General features: G+C 43.7%; 1 protein-coding gene across 5 annotated transcripts in view; it reads left to right on the forward strand.

Moving 5' to 3' along the window:
* The window catches only part of SGTB (small glutamine rich tetratricopeptide repeat co-chaperone beta), a 54,562-nt gene extending 29,864 nt beyond the window's left edge, over positions 1-24,698 (forward strand). For 2 of the 5 annotated variants that reach the window (XM_044276144.1, XM_044276145.1), the window contains exons 5-12: positions 3,755-3,854; positions 11,644-11,748; positions 15,923-16,061; positions 17,994-18,050; positions 18,869-18,906; positions 21,097-21,180; positions 22,696-22,762; positions 23,625-24,698. In XM_044276144.1, coding sequence (XP_044132079.1) covers positions 3,755-3,854; positions 11,644-11,748; positions 15,923-16,061; positions 17,994-18,050; positions 18,869-18,906; positions 21,097-21,180; positions 22,696-22,762; positions 23,625-23,834 — 800 coding nt within the window. In that variant the 3' untranslated portion in view covers positions 23,835-24,698. Of the gene's footprint in view, positions 1-2,955; positions 3,007-3,754; positions 3,855-11,643; positions 11,749-15,922; positions 16,062-17,993; positions 18,051-18,868; positions 18,907-21,096; positions 21,181-22,695; positions 22,818-23,624 lie in introns of those variants that run through there. The other 3 variants (XM_044276148.1, XM_044276146.1, XM_044276147.1) reach the window with 3 other exon arrangements.
* Positions 24,699-25,012: the final 314 nt, after the last annotated feature.

The following is a 25,012-nucleotide window of genomic DNA, read 5'->3' on the forward strand; positions in this document are numbered from 1 at the left end:
CTCCAGCACTATTCAGTTTTTGGGCGTCATCCTGGATTCCCGAACGCAACATACCTTCCTTCCACCAGACAAGGGCAGAAACCTTCAATTACAGGTTCGACGATTCCAGAACAGGAGGTCTTGTCCCATAAGGGAAGCTATGAGTCTCCTGGGTCTTCTGTCGTCCTGCATCGCGTCTGTCCCATGGAGCCAGTCCCACTTCCGATCTCTCCAGTTGTGGATCCTCAGAACTTGGAACAAACAGCAGTCCTCCTTGGATCACAAAGTTCTGATCCCTCTAGCGGTGAAGACCTCCCTAAATTGGTGGAAAAGCACAAGCAATCTGTCCTTGGGAGTGGCCTGGGAGAAGGCTCCCTACATTCAAGTGCTTACGGATGCAAGCGAAAAAGGATGGGGAGCGAAAGTGGGAGATCATTTGTTCCAAGGTTCCTGGATTACAACAATCCGCTCTCAGTCCTCCAATTTCAGAGAGCTGGAAGCAGTCTGGAAAGCCCTGAAAGCTGCAGAGATCCTTCTGGTGGGTCAACACATAAAGATTCTTTCGGACAACACGACGACGGTGGCTTACCTCTCTCACCAGGGAGGCACGAGATCGGAGAAACTGATGTCTATTGCAAGGAAGATTTTCAACTGGGCAGAGTCCCACGTGAGTTCCATCTCCGCAATTCACTTAAAAGGGATACTGAATGTGGAAGCAGACTATCTCAGTCGCCAGTTAATAGATCATACCGAATGGTCCTTAAATCAAGAAGTGTTTCAGGTCCTGGCAAAAAGATGGGGCACTCCACAGGTGGATCTGTTCGCCTCCAAGAAGAACGCAAAGGTACCAACGTTCTGTTCGTTAAACCCGCGGGACAATCCCTGGGCGCTGGATGCACTCACGATTCATTGGGACTGGGATCTCAGCTATGCATTCCCACCCTTGCCTCTACTTCCCAGGATAATCCAGAAACTCTACCTGGAAGATACTACACTAATTCTAATAGCTCCCTATTGGCCAAAAAGGAGCTGGTTCCCTGCTTTAAAAAATCTATCAATAGAGGACCCATGGCCTCTTACTTCCAGGAGGGACCTGCTTCACCAAGGGCCAATTCTACACCCAAATCCGAGCTTCCTCAAGTTGTCAGCCTGGATCTTGAGGTCCAGAGGTTGAGGTCACAAGGGCTCTCTGACCAAGTGATAGCTACCCTAAAAGCGAGTAGGAAGAAGGTTACCTTCTCAATTTATCTAAAGATTTGGAAGAGATTCTGTACCTGGATTGGCAACCCTGCCCCAAACTTAGAGCCGCCCAATTTTATGAAAATCTTGGACTTCCTCCAGCAGGGACTTGAATTAGGTCTCAGACCCTCTACCCTGAAGGTACAGGTCTCGGCACTAGCTTGCTTCTTTAGGCTGCTTTCACACTAGCGTTCGGGTTTCCGTTCGTGAGCTCCGTTTGAAGGAGCTCACGAGCGGACCCGAACGCAGCCGTCCAGCCCTGATGCAGTCTGAATGGAGGCGGATCCGCTCAGACTGCATCAGTCTGGCGGCGTTCAGCCTCCGCTCCGCTCGCCTCCGCACGGACAGGCGGACAGCTGAACGCTGCTTGCAGCGTTCGGGTGTCCGCCTGGCCGTGCGGAGGCGTGCGGATCCGTCCAGACTTACAATGTAAGTCAATGGGGACGGATCCGTTTGAAGATGCCACAATGTGGCTCAATCTTCAAGCGGATCCGTCCCCCATTGACTTTACATTGAAAGTCTGGACGGATCCGTCCCAGGCTATTTTCACACTTAGCTTTTTTTAGCTAATATAATGCAGACGGATCCGTTCTGAACGGAGCCTCCGTCTGCATTATTATGGGCGGATCCGTTCAGAACGGATCCGCCCGAACGCTAGTGTGAAAGTAGCCTTAATCGAGATCTAGACAGTCATCGCTGGATCAGAAGATTCATGAAAGCTGCCTCCCGACTACGCCCCTCTCTAAAATCTAGGATCCCCAACTGGGACCTCAATACGGTACTCACTGGCTTAAACTCTCGCTCCGTTTGAGCCCCTATCTAGTTGTTCCACCAAACATCTATCGTTTAAGACTGCATTCTTGGTGGCCATCACGTCCGCAAGAAGGCTAGGCAAGATCCAAGCACTATCGATACAGGAACCCTATCTCCGTATCACCGATGACAGAATCATTCTTAAATTAGATCCAGGTTTTTTGCCTAAAGTAGTATCGGATTTCCACCGTAACCAGGAGATAGTCTTACCTTCCTTTTGCAGTAATCCCTCTAATGTTAGGGAATCTAACTTCCACTCTCTAGACGTAAGACGCTCTGTCTTACGGTATCTCGAAGTATCAAAAAGTTTCCGTAGATCCAACAACCTATTTGTCTTATTCTCAGGTAAGAATAAGGGTCTAAAAGCCTCCAGGTCCTCCTTAGCACGGTGGATAAAGGATTCCATTTCCATCTCCTATGAGTCCCAAGGCCTGTCTTGCCCCTCAAATTTAAGAGCTCACTCTACCCGGGCTATGTCCTCCTCCCAGGCCAAGCAGGCCGGAGCTTCTCTTGAGGAGATCTGTAAAGCAGCTACTTGGTCTAACATCCACACCTTTACAAAACACTATAGGTTAGACCTATCTAGTTCAGACTTGTCTTTTGGACGTAAGGTCCTTCAGGCGGTCGTCCCCCCCTAAGCTATAATTTTTTATATCTCCTTGTAGCCGTCGTGGTGATGAGGTGGAAAGCCGGAATTAGACTTACCGGTAATTCAGTTTCCACGAGATCACCACGACGGCACATATATTCCCTACCCTTCCTTTAGCCTTACCTGGGAGGTTATGAAGTAATACCCTCTCGATTTATTGTATTTTTGTTCTCACCACTTATTTCTGTCTCTGTAATTTTGGACACACTGGTGCTGGTGGTGGGCGGGGGGGGGATTTAAACCCTCTCTCTGTTCCTGCCCCTACAGAGGTCAGGGGTCAATCTCCTTGTAGCCGTCGTGGTGATCTCATGGAAACTGAATTACCGGTAAGTCTAATTCCGGCTTTTTTACATCAATCATGGGACAACCCCTTTAACAGTGTATTGGCTTCTTTCTCTCCAATAACCCAGCTCTTCATTATGTCTAAGGGTACAGCCTGACGTGGTCGCATGCGGGCAAGCCACCCTCAGTCATGGCATCCAGCTAATGACTGCACAATTTTACTGCATAAATAATTGTGTGCATGGGGTGTAGCTAAAGAGTTCAGCCTGGGCCCCCTTCCCTCAGTGCTTTGTCACAAGGGACAGGGGTGCACATAGCCTTCATGCTGCCTGATGCAAAAATTGCGATGGAACCCCCCCCCCCCCCCCCCCAATGCCAAATTGTTGACCTAACCCCTTCTCTCCAGCCAGAAGTATAACTTGAAGATTCTGGGCCCCAGGGCAAAATCTATGACAGAGCCTTCCCAGCATGCACTTCTTATGTGGCACAAGGGCCCCCTCAGCACCTGGGCCAGTAGCAACTGCTACCTCTGCACACCTGATGGCTATTGACTGCTGTGCTTGTGTGCATGAGGCCCTACCAGACCATTGTGGATATTTGTGCCAGTCCATTGGTTAGCTCGTATATCACAGGCCTTCAGGTGCCCATACACCTTCCATACGCTCAATACCAATGACCACTCGTTTTGTCATCAGATATCTCTCCTTCTCTCCTGATTCCCCCATACACATACAGTATATGCTGGGCTTGTGCATATATCTAATGATAAAATAATAATCTTTCTCATTCCAGGAAATAATTATATGAAGGAGCAGAACTATGATGCTGCATTGGATTGTTACTCACAGGCTGTAGAATTGGATCCGAACAATGCTGTATATTACTGCAACAGGTAGTAGTCTTCTATATTGTATCATTTCATGGTAATTACAGTCCTTAAAGGGGTTGACCACTCTTAGGTTACTGCTGTCAGTGTCTTTCAAGATGACTATATGACCAATGTTTTCAAGATGACTATACGGCACTATATGACATCTGTTGAAATTCTGTGCCACTTTATATATTTTATATGGTATGCCTCCTTGTTTGATAAGTCTTTTATGCTGTCTACTGTGAGGTCTTGTCCATAAGATGGCCGCTGATGGAGGGTCATGTGACCAGGCAAATCACCTCCATGTGATGTCTCCACCATTCACATACACTGCACCTGCCATCATCTGCACTTGCACTGTTGGGGAGTTTAGTGCAGGTGCAGTGCATAGGCGTGCGCAGCCTATTGCATTAGGGTGTGCACCCTAAAGCACAAACACACACACCGCGCGTGTGTGTGTATATATATATATATATATATATATGTATGTGTATATATATATATATATATATATATACACACTCACCTAAAGAATTATTAGGAACGCCATACTAATACGGTGTTGGACCCCCTTTTGCCTTCAGAACTGCCTTAATTCTACGAGGCATTGATTCAACAAGGTGCTGATAGTATTCTTTAGAAATGTTGGCCCATATTGATAGGATAGCATCTTGCAGTTGATGGAGATTTGAGGGATGCACATCCAGGGCACGAAGCTCCCGTTCCACCACATCCCAAAGATGCTCTATTGGGTTGAGATCTGGTGACTGTGGGGGCCATTTTAGTACAGTGAACTCATTGTCATGTTCAAGAAACCAATTTGAAATGATTCAAGCTTTGTGACATGGTGCATTATCCTGCTGGAAGTAGCCATCAGAGGATGGGTACATGATGGTCACGAGGGATGGCCAAATTCGGACTCTACCATTTGAATCTCTCAACAGAAATCGAGACTTATCAGACCAAGCAACATTTTTCTAGTCTTCAACAGTTCAATTTTGGTGAGCTCGTGCAAATTGTAGCCTCTTTTTCCTATTTGTAGTGGAGATGAGTGGTACCCGGTGGGGTCTTCTGCTGTTGTAGCCCATCCACCACAAGGTTGTGCGTGTTGTGGCTTCACAAATGCTTTGCTGCATACCTTGGTTGTAACGAGTGGTTATTTCAGTCAACGTTGCTCTTCTATCAGCTTGAATCAGTCAGCCCATTCTCCTCTGAGCTCTAGCATCAACAAGGCATTTTTGCCCGCAGGACTGCCACATACTGGATGTTTTTCCCTTTTCACACCATTCTTTGTAAACCCTAGAAATGGTTGTGCGTGACAATCCCAGTAACTGAGCAGATTGTGAAATACTCAGACCGGCCCATCTGGCACCAACAACCATGCCACGCTCAAAATTGCTTAAATCACCTTTCTTTCCCATTCTGACATTCAGTTTGGAGTTCAGGAGATTGTCTTGACCAGGACCACAACCCTACATGCATTGAAGCAACTGCCATGTGTTTGGTTGACTAGATAATCGCATTAAAGAGAAATAGAACAGGTGTTCCTAATAATTCTTTAGGTAAGTGTATATATACAGTACAGACCAAAAGTTTGGACACACCTTCTTATTCAAAGAGTTTTCTTTATTTTCATGACTGTAAACATTGTAGATACACACTGAAGGCATCAAAACTATGAATTAACACATGTGGAATTATATACATAACAAAAAAGTGTGAAACAACTGAAAATATGTCATATTCTAGGTTCTTCAAAGTAGCCACCTTTTGCTTTGATTATTGCTTTACACACTCTTGGCATTCTCTTGATGAGCTTCAAGAGGTAGTCACCTGAAGTGGCCTTCCAACAGTCTTGAAGGAGTTCCCAGAGATGCTTAGCACTTGTTGGCCCTTTTGCCTTCACTCTGCGGTCCAGCTCACCCCAAACCATCTCGATTGGGTTCAGGTCCGGTGACTGTGGAGGCCAGGTCATCTGGCGCAGTACCCCATCACTCTCCTTCATGGTCAAATAGCCCTTACACAGCCTGGAGGTGTGTTTGGGGTCATTGTCCTGTTGAAAAATAAATGATGGTAAAACTAAACGCAAACCGGATGGAATAGCATGCCGCTGCAAGATGCTGTGGTAGCCATGCTGGTTCAGTATGCCTTCAATTTTGAATAAATCCCCAACAGTGTCACCAGCAAAGCACCCCCACACCCCCTCCTCCATGCTTCACGGTGGGAACCCGATATGTAGAGTCCATCCATTCACCTTTTCTGCGTCGCACAAAGACACGGTGGTTGGAACAAAAAATCTCAAATTTGGACTCATCAGACCAAAGCACAGATTTTCACTGGTCTAATGTCCATTCCTTGTGTTCTTTAGCCCAAACAAGTCTCTTCTGCTTGTTGCCTCTCCTTAGCAGTGGTTTCCTAGCAGATATTCTACCATGAAGGCCTGATTCACACAGTCTCCTCTTAACAGTTGTTTTAGAGATGTGTCTGCTGCTAGAACTCTGTGTGGCATTGACCTGGTCTCTAATCTGAGCTGCTGTTAACCTGCGATTTCTAAGGCTGGTGACTCGGATGAACTTATACTCCGCAGCAAAGGAGACTCTTGGTCTTCCTTTCCTGGGGCGGTCTGCATGTGAGCCAGTTTCTTTGTAGCGCTTGATGGTTTTTGTGACTGCACTTGAGGACACTTTCAAAGTTTTCCCAATTATACGGACTGACTGACCTTAATTTCTTAAAGTAATGATGGCCACTCGTTTTTCTATACTTAGCTGCTTTTTTCTTGCCATAGTACAAATTCTAACAATCTATTCAGTAGGACTATCAGCTGTGTATCCACCTGACTTCTCCACAACGCAACTGATGGTCCCAACCCCATTTATAAGGCAAGAAATCCCACTTATTAAACCTGACAGGCCACACCTGTGAAGTGAACACCATTTCAGGTGACTACCTCTTGAAGCTCATCAAGAGAATGCCAAGAGTGTGCAAAGCAGTAATCAAAGCAAAAGGTGGCTAATTTGAAGAACCTAGAATATGACATATTTTCAGTTGTTTCACACTTTTTTGTTATGTATATAATTCCACATGTGTTAATTCATAGTTTTGATGCCTTCAGTGTGAATCTACAATGTTCATAGTCATGAAAATAAAGAAAACTCTTTGAATGAGAAGGTGTGTCCAAACTTTTGGTCTGTACTGTATATATAGCCTTTATGCCACTAGCCCCCATTATCAGCCCTTATGCCTCATTAGCCCCCATCATTAGCTCCCATTATGCCTCTCATTAGCCCCCATTATGCCTCTCATTAGCCCCCATTATGCCTCTCATTAGCCCCCATTATGCCCCTTATTAGCCCCCATATGCCTCATTAACCCCCATGATGCCTCTCATTAGCCCACATTATTCCCCCAGCAGCCCTGGACGTGAGCCCAGCAGGAAACCCTCGATCCCAAGATGGCGCATGCACATGCCAAACCCATAGGCGTGCGCATCTAATTGCATTAGGGTGTGCACCCTAAAGCACAAACACACACACACACCGCATGTGTGTGTGTGTGTGTGTATGTATATATATATATATATATATATAAAGCGAAGAAGTAGGACTGAACTCCAAAATGTAGTAAAATAGCAGTGTTTTATTCACCCATGATATGGCAAGTCTTGCGACGTTTCGGCTCACAAGAGCCTTCCTCAAGCTTGAGGAAGGCTCTTGTGAGCCGAAACGTCGCAAGACTTGCCATATAATGGGTGAATAAAACACTGCTATTTTACTACATTTTGGAGTGCAGTCCTACTTCTTCGCTTTATACAATTTTGGGGTTTGCCACTGCCCTGTGTTGGACTCTGCACCCGTACTCTGGTGGTGCTCCCACTGTACTTTTTTCATCTATATATATATATATATATATATATAGCCTTTATGCCATTAGCCCCCATTATCAGCCCTTATGCCTAATTAGCCCCCATTATCAGCCCTTATGCCTCATTAGTCCCCATTATGTGTCACGGTGGACAGGGTACAAGATACACAGAATACCACCAAATAAGTGTCTAGGCAAGAAGCTGGGGATAAAGGTCACCTCCTGACAAATCCCTACACGCTCTCCCTAGACTTCTATGCCCACGTTCAGACCCTGAAGGTGGGAATAACGTGTCCCTGTACCTAGGCTGAAGATTCCCTAAAATCCCTAAGATGGTGAAAGGGGGAAAGAGGCAGCCTGCTCCCTCAGGTCCTGGAGGGGGCAGGCGTCTCTCTAACAGCCTAGACAGACAACCACAAGAAAACAAAACCAACTTATCTTGTTACTGAGCAGGAACAGCAAATCCTTCCTTCCTTCCTCTGAGCAAGACAGAAGCTATAACCCGCACAGGACACTGGGAGTGGGCGTAATTTAAACTCAAACCAACGACCCCACCCAGTCCACCTGAAGGGAGGCGGATACAGCTCAACTCCAAAACAAAAACAAAGGGCTACACACGTGCTGCCAACCTGGCAGACCTCCACACATAACCTGAGCAGGGCATGACATTATGCCTCTCATTAGCCCCCATTATGCCTCTCATTAGCCCCCATATGCCTCATTAGCCCCCATTATGCCCCTCCTTAGCCCCCATATGCCTTATAAGCACCCATATGCCTCATTTACCCCCATTATGCCTCTCATTAGCCCCTATTTTGCCCCCAGCAGCCTCATTTTTTATAATTTTCTTTCTCCTGATGTTGTCTCTCGGCTGTGCTCTCTGAACTAGCGCGCACAGCGTGACATCAAAAAATGCACCGCTTCCTGGTCCTCCGGTACTAATGAGCGCTTCCAAAATGGAAGTGCTTCATTAGTATTCGCAGCCAGCAGGCTTGATTAGGGTGTGCCCAGGCACACCCCGTGCGCACACCTATGGTGCGGTGTGTAGAATGGAGGAAGCTGAGGGATGTCTGGTCACATGACCCTCCAGCTAATGGACAGGACCTCCCCGAAGACAGCATTAAAGACTTGGTAAACAAAGGGGCATATGTTATGAAATATAGAAAAGGGCACAGAATATCAACAAAGGCTATATTAGTAAGTGCCAGATAGTCCTCTACTAAACAGATTGGTCAGAAAGTGGACAATCCCTTTAAATATCCAGCATATCAGAAGTGCAAAAACGTATATCCTAAAGGTTAGCAAGTAGGGAAAAGATGGAAGGGGGTTTGACTTCAAGATCATTCTACACTGGGTTTGTAGACTGAAACAAACAAGTGGAAATAATGTATCAAAATATCAATTTATTATAAAATATATAGTATGGGGAAAAGACAGGATGGTATACAGTATACCGAAAAGCAAAGGGTCATATGACACCCTAACATACACCTATCAACCTATGTATCGATCAGATACAGGATAGTGTAGCACTCAAGGAACGAGGGATACAAGCTCAGGGACAACTGATACTGCATAGCATAAGAATAATCACCACAATGGGGTTATATGCTGTCAATGCAGAATATCATATCTTGGTGTCCACTTCTATTACATCCATAATGGGTCCTGGATTCCTCAGGCCTATCACTGTGATTATTTTTTTGGATACTGATTTTGGATACCTTTTATATTTATTAGTCATGCCGCATATGTATTTTGGGATGTGAGGGATAGCCCATGGACACCAAGATATGATATTCTGCATTGACAGCATATAACCCCATTGTGGTGATTATTCTTATGCTATGCAGTATCAGTTGTCCCTGAGCTTGTATCCCTCGTTCCTTGAGTGCTACACTATCCTGTATCTGATCGATACATAGGTTGATAGGTGTATGTTAGGGTGTCATATGACCCTTTGCTTTTCGGTATACTGTATACCATCCTGTCTTTTCCCCATACTATATATTTTATAATAAATTGATATTTTGATACATTATTTCCACTTGTTTGTTTCAGTCTATTTTGGATATCGTACAGGTGGAAATTATAGCTGTCTAGTCTGACAGAGAGGTTTTTTGTAGGTTAACTACACTGGGTTTGTAGTCTGTAACCATGGAGGAATGTAGGTTACATAATGGAGCTGTAAACACAAATGTTAGACTGTTTCTAGAGAAATCTATTTGTCAAGTTATATATTTTTTTTATTTTAGATGCATTGACAGCAATAAAAATTGATTGGAAAAATATACCTATAGGACTGTTCCTAGATTAATATATGGCACTGTTATGAGCTCCCAGTATGTAAGCACTGTACACTGTGATGTGTGGATATTGTATTGCACCCAATGGCGGTATCATTTAGATACTGTTAGGCCACGTACACATGCCAGTATTTTGAATCACTATTTGCAAACCAAAACCAAAAGTGGAATTAAAGGGATTTATTGAAATATCATCCACTTTGCTGCCCCTGTAAAAAACTGGATATTCCATCCGAACCCTTTCAGTTCTGATATGTGTTGCATAACACTGACATAATGCTGTCAGTGTTATCCAATACATTCCAGAACTGTATGGGTTACAAAGCATCATAAGTCAATATAATGCTATGCGACCCTGTCAGTGCTGGGAGGTCAGGACGGGAGCTGCCGTATACCTGCGCTGCGAGTCCGGAGTGTACAACTCGCTTGTCTGAAAGGGGCCTTAGGCTGAACATAAGAGGACTAGTACGGGCCCTAAGAAAATAAAAAGTGTTTCCTTAAAAATACAATTATAGGGTACATCCACATGTGACTGAAATGCTGGGGATTTGCTGTTTTGAATTTTCATGCAGCAAGTTTGTAGTTCTGTACAGTACCAGCAATGTGAATGAGTTAAAGGAGTTGTCTCATGAAAAATATTCTACAGTTTTCAAACCAGCTCCTAGATCTGAATACTTTTGTAATTGCATGTAATAAAAAAAAATGTATAGCCACTGAGTTATTCAATAAAATGTATCTGTATAGCGCCACCTGCTGTTTGTTTTATTCTTATTTCTTTGTCCTGCTCATTGAGAAGGCCGCACATGCTCAGTTTCATCCTTCAGCTTCCTCCTGAGCTGTGATAGGGAGAGCATGGACACGCCCCCTGAGCTGTGATAGGGAGAGCATGGACATGCCCCCTGAGCTGCAGCTGAAAAGACACCCCCCCCCCCCCCTGAGCTTTCAGCATGATATAAATCTAGCAGAGCAATGGGAGCAATGAAAGGGGAGATCTCTGGACCCATGTGAGGCACAGGGCTGGTTCTAGCTTTGTTAGAAATAGATGGTCATGTCCTATATGATGTCTGATTTTCATTTTTTACATTATTAATTGGATAACCCCTTTAACAAAAAGAGAAGTATACTGGAAAAATTTGCTCCTCTTCTGTGTTTTGGACCCACTCCCGAATTTGGCTTACAAATACTTATCCAATACTGACCATGTGTAAGTGGGCTTTTGGTTGGGCGTTATCCATGTCCTAATACTATGAAAAGTTTTGGTTAGGGATTTCTGAAAAATGTGATCCTACTTAAGCATTAGACACGTTGGGCCGAAATTCAGAGAGGGAGTCTAAAGATCAGCAGGGGGCGCTTTGTGCCAGCTATATCTAGACACCGGAGCATTTTTTTTACATGATTCCAAATGAAACAAAGTAAATTGTTATTTATTGGTGGGAGGACTCCTTTGACGAGGCATAGCTGAAAAGACAGTATACATAGCAGCAGGAAATCCGAATGCTGAACTATACGAAGGTGATCTAGTCATTTGATACCATTGTTTGAGCACATATTTCTTCAGGAGAGCTAATTTTGTATGACATCCTTTTCAGCAATTTACTGAGGTAATCTTTTCTGCCATGTTTTCCTTTTTTATTCATTTTCAGAGCTGCCTCCCACAGTCAATTAGGCCGTCACAGCGATGCAATAGCAGACTGCGAAAAGGCGATATCTATTGATGCTAAGTACAGCAAGGCATATGGGAGAATGGGGTAAAAGATCCCTTACATAGCCACTATCATTGACCTGTATCTGTTGATAAGAGGTCCTCAAGGCTAAGGCTTCTTTCACATGTCTGTGTCTGTAACAATATGGTCAGTGGTTCATCTGTGAAGATCTCACTGCAGCATCCATGTTTGGCCCTTCTTGTGTTATCTGTTTTCCATAGATACTGATAGGCTGAAAAGGGATTTCTAAAGCATCTATTACCAATGGTCATGAAAAACCATTGACATGACATGGATGCCATCCATGATGTGTCAGTGGTTTTGATGGACCTAAAGACTTCAATGGGCGTGTTTGGTTCTCACAGACCAAAATAGTGCACTTCTTTGTGGTTCAGTGGAAAATCACTGATTGGTGAATAAAGGGATAAAAATCAACGAATACAGAGACCACAGACCACACACATCCATGATTCACTGATGTGTGAAAGACATCTAAAGCCGACTACAGTATACTCATTCAGTAGCTGTTGACTGAACGATTCCGGACTGCCTCCCAACTTCCCATACACATACACGTTTGGTTTGGCTGAACATGTATGTGTATTCCATGGGGAGGTAGGAGAAAGCCACTGTCAGACACAACTGGTAGCTTATCTCCTGGAAGACCAAGAGGATTGGATGAAAATATTCACTTTACCCAATCCTTCTCTCCTGACATCATCTATTCGGGGAGAGTCGGGAGCTCCCCATACACATCAGACCATTGGCCGAACCTGCTGCTCTCGGTGTGTTTGACCTACAATACACTAATGTGTATGGGGACCATAAGAAGACTCAGAAGGTCCTAAAAACTGGTATATATACGTCTAGCCTTCCCCTCTCTTTTCACTCTAGTGTAGTACAAAAATGGAAGAGGAAACTGATGATAGTTTACTGTGGAGTCAGCATATTAGATATTATCAGCTGAAGTTCTTAGAAACGTATATATTTGGTCCTGTAGGCTAACTACAGACCTTAGGTTACAGCATTCTACAGTCCTGATCAAAAGTTTAAGACCACTTGAAAAATGGCAAAAAATCATATTTTACATTGTTGGATCCTAACAAGGTTCCAAGTAGAGCTTCAACATGCAACAAGAAGAAATGAGAGTGAGACAAAATATTTTTTGAGCATTCAATTAATTGAAAATAACGATTAAACTGAAACAGGTTGTTTTTCAACTGATCAAAATTTTAGGACCACATGCCTTTAAAAGGCCAAATCTGTGCAAAGATGTGGATTTATTGTCATTTTCTGTCAGGTAGTAACACGTTGTGATGGCAAAGGCAAAAAAACTCTCCCTTTTTGAACGTGGTCGGGTTGTTGAACTGCATAAGCAGGGTCTTTCACAGAGCGCCATCTCTGCTGAGGTGGGACGCAGTAAGACAGTCATTTGGAATTTCTTAAATGATCCTGAGGGTTATGGAACAAAAAAGTCAAGTGGAAGACCCAAAAAAATTTCATCAGCACTGAGCCGGAGGATCCAATTGGCTGTCCGTCAAGACACTGGACGATCCTCGACCCAAATTAAGGCCCTTACTGGTGCTGCCTGCAGCCCCATAACCATCAGACGGCATCGGAGACTGAAGGGCTTCAAAAACAAAAAACGGCTTCAAAGACCTCGTCTCCTTGAACGCCACAGAACTGCTCGTTTGGACTTTGCAAGAGAGCGCCAAACATGGGACATTCAAAGGTGGAAGAAAGTTTTATTCTCTGATGAGAAAAAATTAACCTTGGTGGTCCTTAAGGTTTCCAACATTACTGGCATGACAAGCAGATCCCACCTGAGATGTTTTCTACGCACCACAGTGGAGGGTGCGCCATAATGGTCGCAAGCTTTTTCCTTTAGTAGAACAATGGAGCTTCAGGAAGTGCAGGGGCGTCAAACGGCCGCTGACTATGTCCAGATGTTGCAGAGAGCATTCCTCATGACTGAGGGCCCTCGTCTGTGTGGTAACGACTGGGTTTTTCAACAGGACAACGCTACAGTACACAATGCCCGCAGGACAAGGGACTTCTTCCAGGAGAATAACCACTCTTTTGGCCCATCCTGCATGTTCCCCTGATCTAAATCCAATTGCGAACCTTTGGGGATGGATGGCAAGGGAAGTTTACAAAAATGGACAACAGTTCCAGACAGTAGATGGCCTTCGTGCGGCCGTCTTCACCACTTGGAGAAATGTTCCCGCTCACCTCATGGAAACGTTTGCATCAAGCATGCCGAAACGAATTTTTTAAGTGATAAACAATAACGGTGGAGCTACTCATTACTGAGTTCATGTTTGGAAGTTGGATTTCTGTTTTGAAGGGGTTTATTTATTTATTTTGGAGGTGTGGTCCTAAACTTTTGATCAGCTGAAAAACAGCCTGTTTAAGTTTATTTGTTGTTTTCATTAAATTGAATGCTCAAAAAATGCTTTGTCTCACTCCCATTTCTTCTTGTTGCATGTTGAAGCTCTACTTGGAACCTTGTTAAGATCCAGCCATGCTAAATATGATTTTTTGCCATTTTTCAAGTGGTCTTAAACTTTTGATCAGGACTGTATCATTTGTCTATTGGGCTGTAGAAGAACCATGGCCTATTTGATTTCTGATCATGGAAATCCAATGGAAAGAGTGATTCCAAATCAGCTCTGACTGAGTGTTACTAAAGAGAGTCTGTCTTCAGTCTAACAAGTCAGATGGTCAGGGTGATGGGCAGTGATGGGTAGGGCACATGTGCATAGTCCTAGACTAGGGTAGTGACAAGAAGCAGGCTGGAAGCCTCTGTGTGTTACACACCGGCATCTTCAGCAATCAGTATAAGGCCCCTTTCACACGGGCGAGTTTTCCGTGCGGCGAACGTATGGCACCCGCACTAAATCCTGACCCATTCATTTCTATGGGGCTGTGCACATGAGCGTTGTTTTTAACGCATCACTTGTGCGTTCAGTTGAAATCGCAGCATGCTCTATATTGTCCGATTTTGACGTGACGCAGGCCCCATAGAAGTGAATGGGGTGTGTGAAAATCGGATGGCATCCGCAAGCAAGTACGGATGCCGTGCGATTTGCACGCACGGTTGCTAGGAGACGATTGGGATGGAGACCCGATTATTATTATTTTCCCTTATAACATGGTTATAAGGGAAAATAATAGCATTCTGAATACAGAATGCATAGTAAACCAGCGCTAGAGGGGTTAAAAAATAAATAATAATTTAACTCACCTTAGTCCACTTGATCGCGAAGCTGGCATCTCCTTGTGTCTCCTCTGCGCTGAACAGGACCTGGGGTGAGCTGCTCCATTAAATACCGGTTAAGGACCTTCGATGACGTCACTACAGTCATCACATGGTCTTTTACCATGGGGAATCACCATGGTAAAAGATCATGTGACGTACCATGTGATGACCGGAGTGACGTCATCGAAGGTCCTTAACCTGTATTTAATGGAGCAGCTCACCCCAGGTCCTGTTCAGCGCAGAGGAGACACAAGGAGATGCCAGGCTTCGTGATCAAGTGGACTAAGGTGAATTAAATTATTTTTTATTTTTTTTAACCCCTCTAGCGCTGGTTTACTATGCATTCTGTATTCAGAATGCTATTATTTTCCCTTATAACCATGCTATAAGGGAAAATAATACAATCTTCAGAACATCAATCCCAAGCCCGAACTTCTATGAAGAAGTTCGGGTTTGGGTACCAAACATGCGCGATTTTTCTCACGCGAGTGCAACGCATGACAATGTTTTGCACTCGCGCGGAAAAATCGCGCATTTTCCCGCAACGCACCCGGCTCTTATCCGGGCAAAAAAACTGATGCCCGTGTGAAAGAGGCCTAACTCTGAAGACTGACTCTTCTTAGCAGCGCCGTCAGAGCTTTGCGAAGAAGACACTATACTCTGTTTTCTAGAACAAAGAAACATCTTTCCCTAATAAACTATATTACAAAAATGTTTAACATCACTGCCCCTACACTGATCCCTTATTATTGGTATGACAGATCAGACTGACGGATAATCAAATTGAATTAGCTTCACTGAGGTTAGCATTATGGGCAAATGTATCCTCTGTCTTCATCCCCTCATACCATGGTCCAGCTGGGATTTTAAGAACGAAACTGAGGAAAATAGAACTAGCTGTAATACGTATATGTGTAATAAATATATGATCTACTGCTCTTTGTTTTCCTCCGACAGTCGTGCCCTGGCAGCAATGAGTAAGTATAAAGAGGCCATCAGTAGCTACCAGAAGGCCTTGGATCTGGAACCTGAAAATGAGTCCTACAAATCCTATTTGAAGATAGCAGAACAAAAAGTCCGACAAGTTCCCAGTCCTGTAAGTCAGTCTTTTAATTCTGCGTAACCTTATCTTCTGTATTTCCGCTGCACTAATGAATATTATACTAATAATAAAGCATCGCTGACACTTTACTCCAGTCTTGTTATTAGTATGTGCAGAAAAGCTGCAGCTCAAAGATTTTAGTAGGGAACAGGATTTATAAAACATCCCATTAATATTACTTAGTTAATAACTGTTTTTATGGTTGCGTTGTTTTTTTTTTTTTTTTTTCCTTTCCTTTATGTTTATCCATGGGATAGTTTTCTTTGATACCTTTAACCCTTTCAAAAAACCTTTTTGATTTTTAGTTTTTGCATTTTTGCTTTTTACTCCCTGCCAAGTTGCACTTTCTAATGGCACCATTTAATTTTGCATACAACGTAATGGGAAGCTGGAAAAAAATTCCAAATGGGGTGGAATATGAAACCCCCCACAGTTCATGGGTTTTGTTTGTACTCTGTTCCCTATACGGTAAAACTGACCTGCGCCCTTCTCTCTCCGGGTCAGTACGATTACACCAATACTATGTTTTTATCATTTTTTTTAATCCTTAAAAAAACAACAACTTTGAAACAAAAAATTAGTTTTTTTCCTTTGCACCGTCATAATAGCATTCTTAATACAGAATGCTTACTAAAATGTCGATTGAGGGGTTAAAAAATAAAAAAAATGAACTCACCTTATCCACTTGATCACGCAGCCGGCTTCGTCTTCTTTCTTCTTCTTTGAGGACCTGCAAAAGGACCTTTGATGACGTAATCCTTCTATCTTCATTCAGAAGGACCTGCGCTGACGTCAAGACGCTCACCACGTGGTGAGCGTGATTACGTCAAAGGTCCTTTTGCAGGTCCTCAAAGAAGAAGAAAGAAGACTATGCCGGCTACGTGATCAAGTGGATAAGGTGAGTTAATTTTTTTTATTTTTTAACCCCTCAATCGACATTTTATTAAGCATTCTGTATTCAGAATGCTATTACTTTCCCTTATAACCATGTTTTAAGGGAAAATAATAAAGTGAATTTACTTTAATAGGGTCACTATCATCTCTTAGAACCCATGCGTGAAAATCGCACCGCATCCGCACTTGCTTGCGGATGCTTGCGATTTTCACTCAGACTAATTTAATTTCTATGGGGCCTGCGTTGCATGAAAAATGCTGAATATAGAACATGCTGCGATTTTCACGCAACGCACAAGTGATGCGTGAAAAACATCACTCATGTGCACAGCCCCATTGAAATGAATGGGTCAGGATTCAGTGCGGGTGCAATGCGTTCACATCACGCATTGCACCCGGGCGGAATTCTCGCCCGTGTGAAAGGGGCCTAAGGGTTAAAGGGAATCTGTCACCAGTTTTATGGTGTCCTAACTAAGGGCAACATAAACTAGTGACAAATCCCCTTAGTAAAATGCTGGGACACTTTCTTTAATTGACTCGGACATTTTGCCAGTGTGGTAAAGCACCACTGCGGCACCAGGCTGCCCATATCAGGAATGTTAGACCTGCCACCTCCCTGGGAACTGAACATAGATGAGGCTCTGTGGCAAAGTAAGTTCGGTGCATTGGAACGGTGCAGAGTCCGGGGTTTGCACTCATGATACAGAACCTAAACTGTGACCACATCACAGCAGTCGTAATGCATTTTTATGGAGCAAAACCGCAGAAGCTGTAAACAGGAAAATACCGGTATATATTTTTCACGCATTTCGATTGTGATGTTTTTCATGTGGTTTTTAAACCAGCAGCTTTTTTCCCCCCTAAAAGTGCATTAGACTCTGGGGGTGGGATTTTTGTGGCATTTTGATCCCATAGACCTCCATGTTGCATGTTGTTGCTGTGGTTTTTGATAAATATGGTACAACTTAGATCAGGTCAAGTTTTATTTCCCTTTTTGACAGCGATCAATACATTCTGTTTTTATGTTTGTAGACAAGTGCCGGATTTGATATGACCAGCCTGATGAATAACCCAGCATTTGTCAGCATGGTGAGACACTTCACAAATATCCTCTGATGTAGCCACGTCCGTGTATTGGCGTAGTATGACAGTCTCTACCTTGAAAATCTACAAGTCTCTAAAAAGTTATGATACTAATCATACTGTCCTTCTATGATATGGCGGGGTCTGTCAAATGGAACATCCCAGTGGCTTTGGAAATGGGTCCTATGGGGTGGACATGGTTATAACCTATGGTCTATTAGGGAATTATTTGTGAATAGAGATGGGCCCTGAACTATTAGCCAGTGTGGTCACAAACAGTGGAGGAACCTGCACTTCTGTCCAATGGACAATCCATTGATTTCACGCCCCCTGTAATGGCTCTGGAGAGGAGTTAAACACCTGCTGACAGGTTCCCCCTACTCTAAAGCTGATTTCTGGGGGGACTGTGATCAACTAATTGTCCGATAATCCTTCTAACAAAAAGTGGAGGACCCCTTTAAGAGGTAACCCTGTATAGGTAGCTGCTTTGAGATATCCACGAGCATGTCTTTGTATATGTGCAGGTATCTTTTCATAATAATCACCACTGGAATCTGTTTCATTCTTGACATTGATTTGTGCTAATAGACTTTTATTTCTCGACTGATTATAAGACCAGGTTCACACAGTGTCGTTTTTGCATTTTGATTCAAGCCAGTAACGTATTACAAAACAAAAAGGATTCCAGGTTTTTTCCTGGTGATGGTTAAATGGATACATTTCAAATGGAAACAAAACCGGACTGTGTGAATGTGGCCCAATAGTTTTAATGGTTAGCAGTGACTATTCGTTTAAGAAGCCTTATCAATCCTTTTATCTTCTAGGCGGCAGGCTTAATGCAAGATCCACAAGTACAACAGATGTGAGTTGCTGCTCCTGACTTATTATCTGTCACATGTTAAAGGGCTTGTATGAGTATGAGATTAAAATAACACATCTGCTTTATTCCGGAAACAGCGCCACTCTCGTCCATGAGCTGTGTCTAGAACAGCAGCCCGACAACATTCACTTTAATGGGCTGAGCTTCAAAACCAGACGCAGCCCATGGACAAGAGCAAGGTGTCCTCCAAGCCTTTGTAGCTAGTGAGTGAGGCAGCTAGGACTCAGGATACAAAGCAGCGTCAAACTATTAATCTGAATTGCCCTAATAATTAGTCAGACAAGGGCCCACAGCATCCAGGTAAATAGTAACATGATACAGCATCCAGGTAATTAGTAACATAGAAAACCCTATGCTATTGGGTTGATAGCTCCTTTCTGGTTTTGGAAGTGCTGGTGTTTGGTTCTCCACTGAGTTCCTGCTCGTCTACATACTTCAGAGTTAAGTGTCTTTTTCCTATTTTTAGTTTGTTGTATTCCCCTATCTTTTGGTATTAGGCCTGAGGAAGTCTCCTGTTCCTTTAGCTGGGAAGGAGCAGGTCATATTTTGTGCTGACACCATCTCCAGGGCCCTTTAGGGTCAGATAGGGCTCTAGGTTACGGCATATGAACATTCCTACCATCGAGGTCTGTTCATACTGATAGTAGTCAGGGCTCGGTTTAGAGATTCACTAGGTGGTTACCTTTCCCCTTTCCCTAGTTTCCAGGCCTACTACCCACACCGCGCCGTGACAGATACCTTCTTTCAGCCTGATACAATTATTTTTGCTTTTAATCATTTGTCTAATATGATCATTTTAAAGGGGAAATCCCAAGAAAAAAATCTGGAGTGATGCACAGCTTTATTTTAACTATATCAGTGCAAAAACTGCTGCAATTGTCCCCCTTTTTTAGATTCTTTACTCACTACTTTGAAGCTATGGTCTGTTCATTTTCTGTGGGTGGGCCGAAACTCTTAACATGTGACCATCAAGCACCTGCATCTCCCAGAACTGCATCGCAGTTAACTATTGTTAACACTTTCCTCCCCTGCATAGAAAATAGACCCTCACATACAGCCCCAGTGATTCCTCTAATAAAAATCACGGTGGTATGTGATGCCTCCACGGCCTGCAGAGAGATATAGCTATATATGTCATATATGCTTCACTAAAAGAGCACTACACCGGCATTGACAGGAGGAGGGGAGCAGGAAACATACCATATATATTGGTCCACCACTGATTGCAGAAAAAGTGGACCACAACTTGGGCCACAGTAGAAACATCAGGGAGCGTTAAAAAAATTTAATGTACATAAAAAACACAAAATATTTTTATTGTTTGTATATTGCAAAATACTTGATTTAGGCTCCATTCACACGTCCGCAAATGGGTCCGCATCCGTCCATTTTCTATGGGGACGGAATCGATGCAGACATCCGCATTTGCGGAGTGCGGCCCCGATCTTCGGGTCCGCAGCTCCGCAAAAGATAGAACATGTCCTATTCTTGTCCGCAGCTGCGGACAGGAATTTCTATAGGGGTGTCGGGCGGGTGTGTTGCGGATCCGCAACACACCACGGACGTGTGAATGGAGCCTTAAAATGCATGGGATCACCCCGTTATGTAGTCTTTTTGGTTTATAATGTGTTACGATCACATACTCGGGTCATAATTTGCACCTCTGCCCAATATCACTTTAGGGCCCTCTAGTGACTGTTTAGAATATGACATTTACCCTTCATGCACATGGACAATTCTGTTGAGGCCATATTTAGTGCAGATCCATAATGTATTCTGAATAAGGCTACTTTCACACTGCCGTTTTGGCTTTCCGTTTGTGAGATCCGTTCACAAGTGGTCCAAAACGGATCAGTTTTGCCCTAATACATTCTAAATGGAAAAGGATCCGCTCAGAATACATCAGTTTGCCTCCGTTCCGTCTGCATTTCACTCTGGAGGCGGACACCAAAACACTTTCAATGGTGTTCAAGACGGATCCGTCATGGCTATAGAAGATATAATACAACCGGATCCGTTCATGACGGTCGCATGCGGTTGTATTATTGTAACGGAAGCGTTTTTGCAGAACCATGACTGATCCGCAAAAAACGCTAGTGTGAAAGTAGCCTAATACATAATGCATTGGGCCTTATATGATTGTTACTTAATTGTTTGTTTCCTGCCTTGCAGAATGTCTGGTATGATGTCCAATGCTGGTGGGGGCCCCGCTGCAGGTGTTGGGGGTCTGACAGATCTCTCCAGTCTTATACAAGCGTAAGTATTTTACTCTATCTTAAATTTTCATGCTATAACCCACAGAATATTTCCTAAGTGTCTGATAGGTGCGGGGTCTTGCCTCCAGAACCTTCATTCATTTACAAGGTGGGGTACAGTACCAAATTCAATAGAGTGGTGACATCTACTGCAACCTCTTTCAAGTGTCACTGTACTTTCACACAATTTTATTTTATTTATTAGAGAATAGTGTAACTAGCAAAATTTTAAATCACTTCATTTAAAAAAAAATATCCCTTTATCCACCTGAAAAAAGCTGTAAAGTCATGGCCACTAGGGGTCTCACTTCCACCTAATTTTCAGTCCACTGCCTATTGTCAGGCAAGATCCGTCCCTAGTAACAGAGACACAGAAGACGGCACAGAGGAAGTGGGGGCCTGTCAGAGCTAGCGGAGATCCTGAGCCTGAATAAAACAGGAGCGTCCTGCTTTTCTGCTCATTCATTGCTCTGCTAGATTTATATCAAGCTGACAGGGCCCATTCTACTACAGCTAAGGGGGCGTGTCCATTATGCTGCAGCTCTCACCCTATTACAGCTCAGGAGGCAGTTGATAAGCCTGAGCATGTGCGGCCTTCTCAGTGAGCCAGACAATGAAATAAGGAAAAAAAAAACAGCAGGTGGCGCTATGCAGATACATTTTATTGAATATTATTGGCTATGCAAAATGTTTAATTAAATGTAATTACAAAAGTATTCAGATCCAGGTACTGTCCGCACAGTAGGCAGGGAAACGCACACAGTGATCCCCAACTGAACACAACCCATTTTCCCTGCCTACTTGCAGTGCAAGCCCTAAGCAGTAAGACCGCAAATGGTCGACGTACTGCTAAGTGCCAGCCAGACAGACACAGAGGCGCAACCACACAGAGATGGGTTGTAAAAAAAAAAGGTCAAAACTGGGAGGAAAACGCGGTGCAAAACCGGCAAAATAGGCAAAGTCAGAACCAGATGGGTAACACAGTACGGAATCACTAGACAGAAAGAGGTCAGAGGCAAGCCGAGGTCAAAATAACAAACAATCCCATACGCATAGAGAGCACCGGAAGCACAGCAAGGGAGTAAACCTATAACTGGCAAGGGTGTATTTCCAGCAGGGTATTTAAATAGAGTGGCGAGTCCCTGGATCAGAACCTGAGCTGTCACTTAAGTAAAGTAAAGTAAAAAAAAAAAAATAGATGTGTATTCGCTCGCCCTTTTACCGCACCTCCTGGATCTCCACAGTGCTCTAGAGGAACCCAGGCTCGGCTGCGTCAGTTCAGTCCATCCTTTATGCTATGAATACTGGACAAATTTTCTGGCACTTGCAGTTAAACATTTTTGGTTAAAAATACATTTTTATTTCAAGTGCATAAAAACATCATCATACAATACAAAAAAAAAAAAAACATACAAAAGCTACAGCTTTCGAATAACACAACTCATCCTTCCTCATGGCTTGAAGCTGCATGGCTGCAAAAAGTAAGATTTGCTAGTGATATAGGTTTCTCTTGCAGGGGACAGCAGTTTGCGCAACAGATCCAGCAGCAAAATCCTGAGCTAATCCAACAGCTGAGAAATCATGTGAGGAGCAGATCTTTTAGTGGAACCACTGAGGAGCATCCATGACACACAACAGGCATGTGCTTGGTATAGCTTTACCATACATGTTATAAGGGAACGCTCTCTCTCCGGGGGTCTCAATCACAGATTTCTCGCAGACAACCAGATTGAAGTCCAAACGATGCTTAATTTTCTAGCACTTTAGCACAATACAGCAACCGAAATAACTCCTGCCCGTCTAGGCACTACCTAATACATAATTAATTCTCTGACTCACCTCTAAAGAACACAGTTCACACACATGATCAGATGCAGCTTTCTCAGCCCAAACAGCAGCCTCCAGGCTGTGACTATAACAACATCACTGCCTTTGGGGGATTGTGGCCCAGAAGTCCACCTGACTCTGGCCGTGTGACCCTCTCTCCACAGGCGTCGCTAGTTCCCCCCGAACTCGGGCTTCCTTTCTCACACTGAAGCCTCTTCAGCCTTTCCTTCCCCCTAACACACAGAGGGTTGGTTTTATGCCTCCTTGATTAGAGCAGGCATCACCTACGATCACCTCAGGTGAAAGGGATACCTGTGCCAGAAGTGTGTGGACTGGCAGATCCCACTACCAAACCTATCTGCCAATCCAAGTAAAGTCCAGCCCAGAAGAAAATGTATACAAAACTGTCTCAGCAAACTATACTTTGCTGAGACCACTGCAGCTTTCCGGATTTTAGTTATCTCACCCAGCTGAGGTATCCGAGTGGGATACACACGCCTTCCCGCACTGTCCACATTACCACAATGTGCATTCATGAATATCTGCCGATACCCCTTTAAGCTTCTTTGCAGGGTAGTATGTTTATATGGTTTCCTTAATACTGTTTTACTTTTTCAGCTGGACAGGCAGACAGTCGAAAACGAAGCACCCACTGCGCACATTAACGTGAGAGGCTGGAGCGGCTGGACTCCCATCAGACTGCATTACTCCAGTATGCTCCATTGTCACCCACATGCAACTTCGGCAGAGCATTGGCACATGCCACATGGTATATTGCGGTTCGTGACGTGTAGGACGGAACTCAACCCCACTTGCATTATGTCTTAAGTTTTATGTATCTTCTGCTAAATGAAGGAGAATTGACAGATTCTGGAAGAGCTTTACTGCAGCCTAGAACTAATTACTATGGCTATGGGTTGGTAACGACTATTAGTAATGCAGATGGTCTTTATAGAAAGAATGTATGGTCATGGATCTACCCATGCTTCATCATGTCTTGGCACAGAATTCATTACATAGTGGAGGGGTGTGCACCTTATGACTTTAAATTATGTGTTGAATCATACAAATTTTAGAAAATAACTTTGTGCCAATATTTCATCTACCTTGTGTGATTTTAAGTAGTTTGATCATATCATACATTGCTTTGTGACAAGTTTAATTGTCTTGTGCTTTGACTTTTATCTGTTATATGGTTGCTCAGCTCTATATTAATATAATGCACAAATGATCCACACATTTCTACCCATCTGTCTACTGACCCTGGACTTTATTCTTAGATGGTAAATATCTTTTAAATGCTATGACCATACCCATGTACTACATGTGTATCCAGTGCTTGATTTACAAGCAGTCTGTAAGCATGGATTATCTGGTACTGCAGACTCCACTCATAAAGTAGGACCAACCCATAGTCATATATGGCACAACATCTAGCAGCCTTTCCCTTGTTCCTTCCTGGGTGTCCTCCTCTCATTCCCACAGTACAGTGAATGTCAAATTAACATAAATATAAACATCATTTACATATGAATTTGGCTTGGAGCTAAGTGTGTAATCTAAGTGGCCTGCAGGTCTTCACTCTTCAACCCCTGCACAGGGATCTGGACTCTGCTGCAGGGGAACCACCAGGCTCCTACCTCCTAAAAAAAAAAAAAAAACAGCGCAGAGTCCCAAAGATATCGGGTAAAATCAGAGTCAGGGAGAAGCCAAAGTCAGGGGAGGCAGAGTTTGTGCAATCCAATAAACAGTCCGAGGGTAAGGATGGGCACTTCCTGCTCAGTATGGAGATCAGGCAGAGATCAAGTCAGGCAGTGAAGAGTCAATATTCAGAAAACAGGCAGAAGTTGGTAAACGAGTGAGTAGACAGCTTATGGTGCACCTTTGCAGAATTCTAGCTACTAGAACCTATTGCTCCTGCACCTTCCCAAACAGTAAAGTGCTTTGAGTACCCCAAGGTAAGCAGCCATTGGCTAGGGAAGATTAGGGTGCGCACGCTGGCCCCT

This window comes from Bufo gargarizans, chromosome 1, assembly GCF_014858855.1.
Source record: "Bufo gargarizans isolate SCDJY-AF-19 chromosome 1, ASM1485885v1, whole genome shotgun sequence".
Taxonomy (NCBI): Eukaryota; Metazoa; Chordata; class Amphibia; order Anura; family Bufonidae; genus Bufo; species Bufo gargarizans.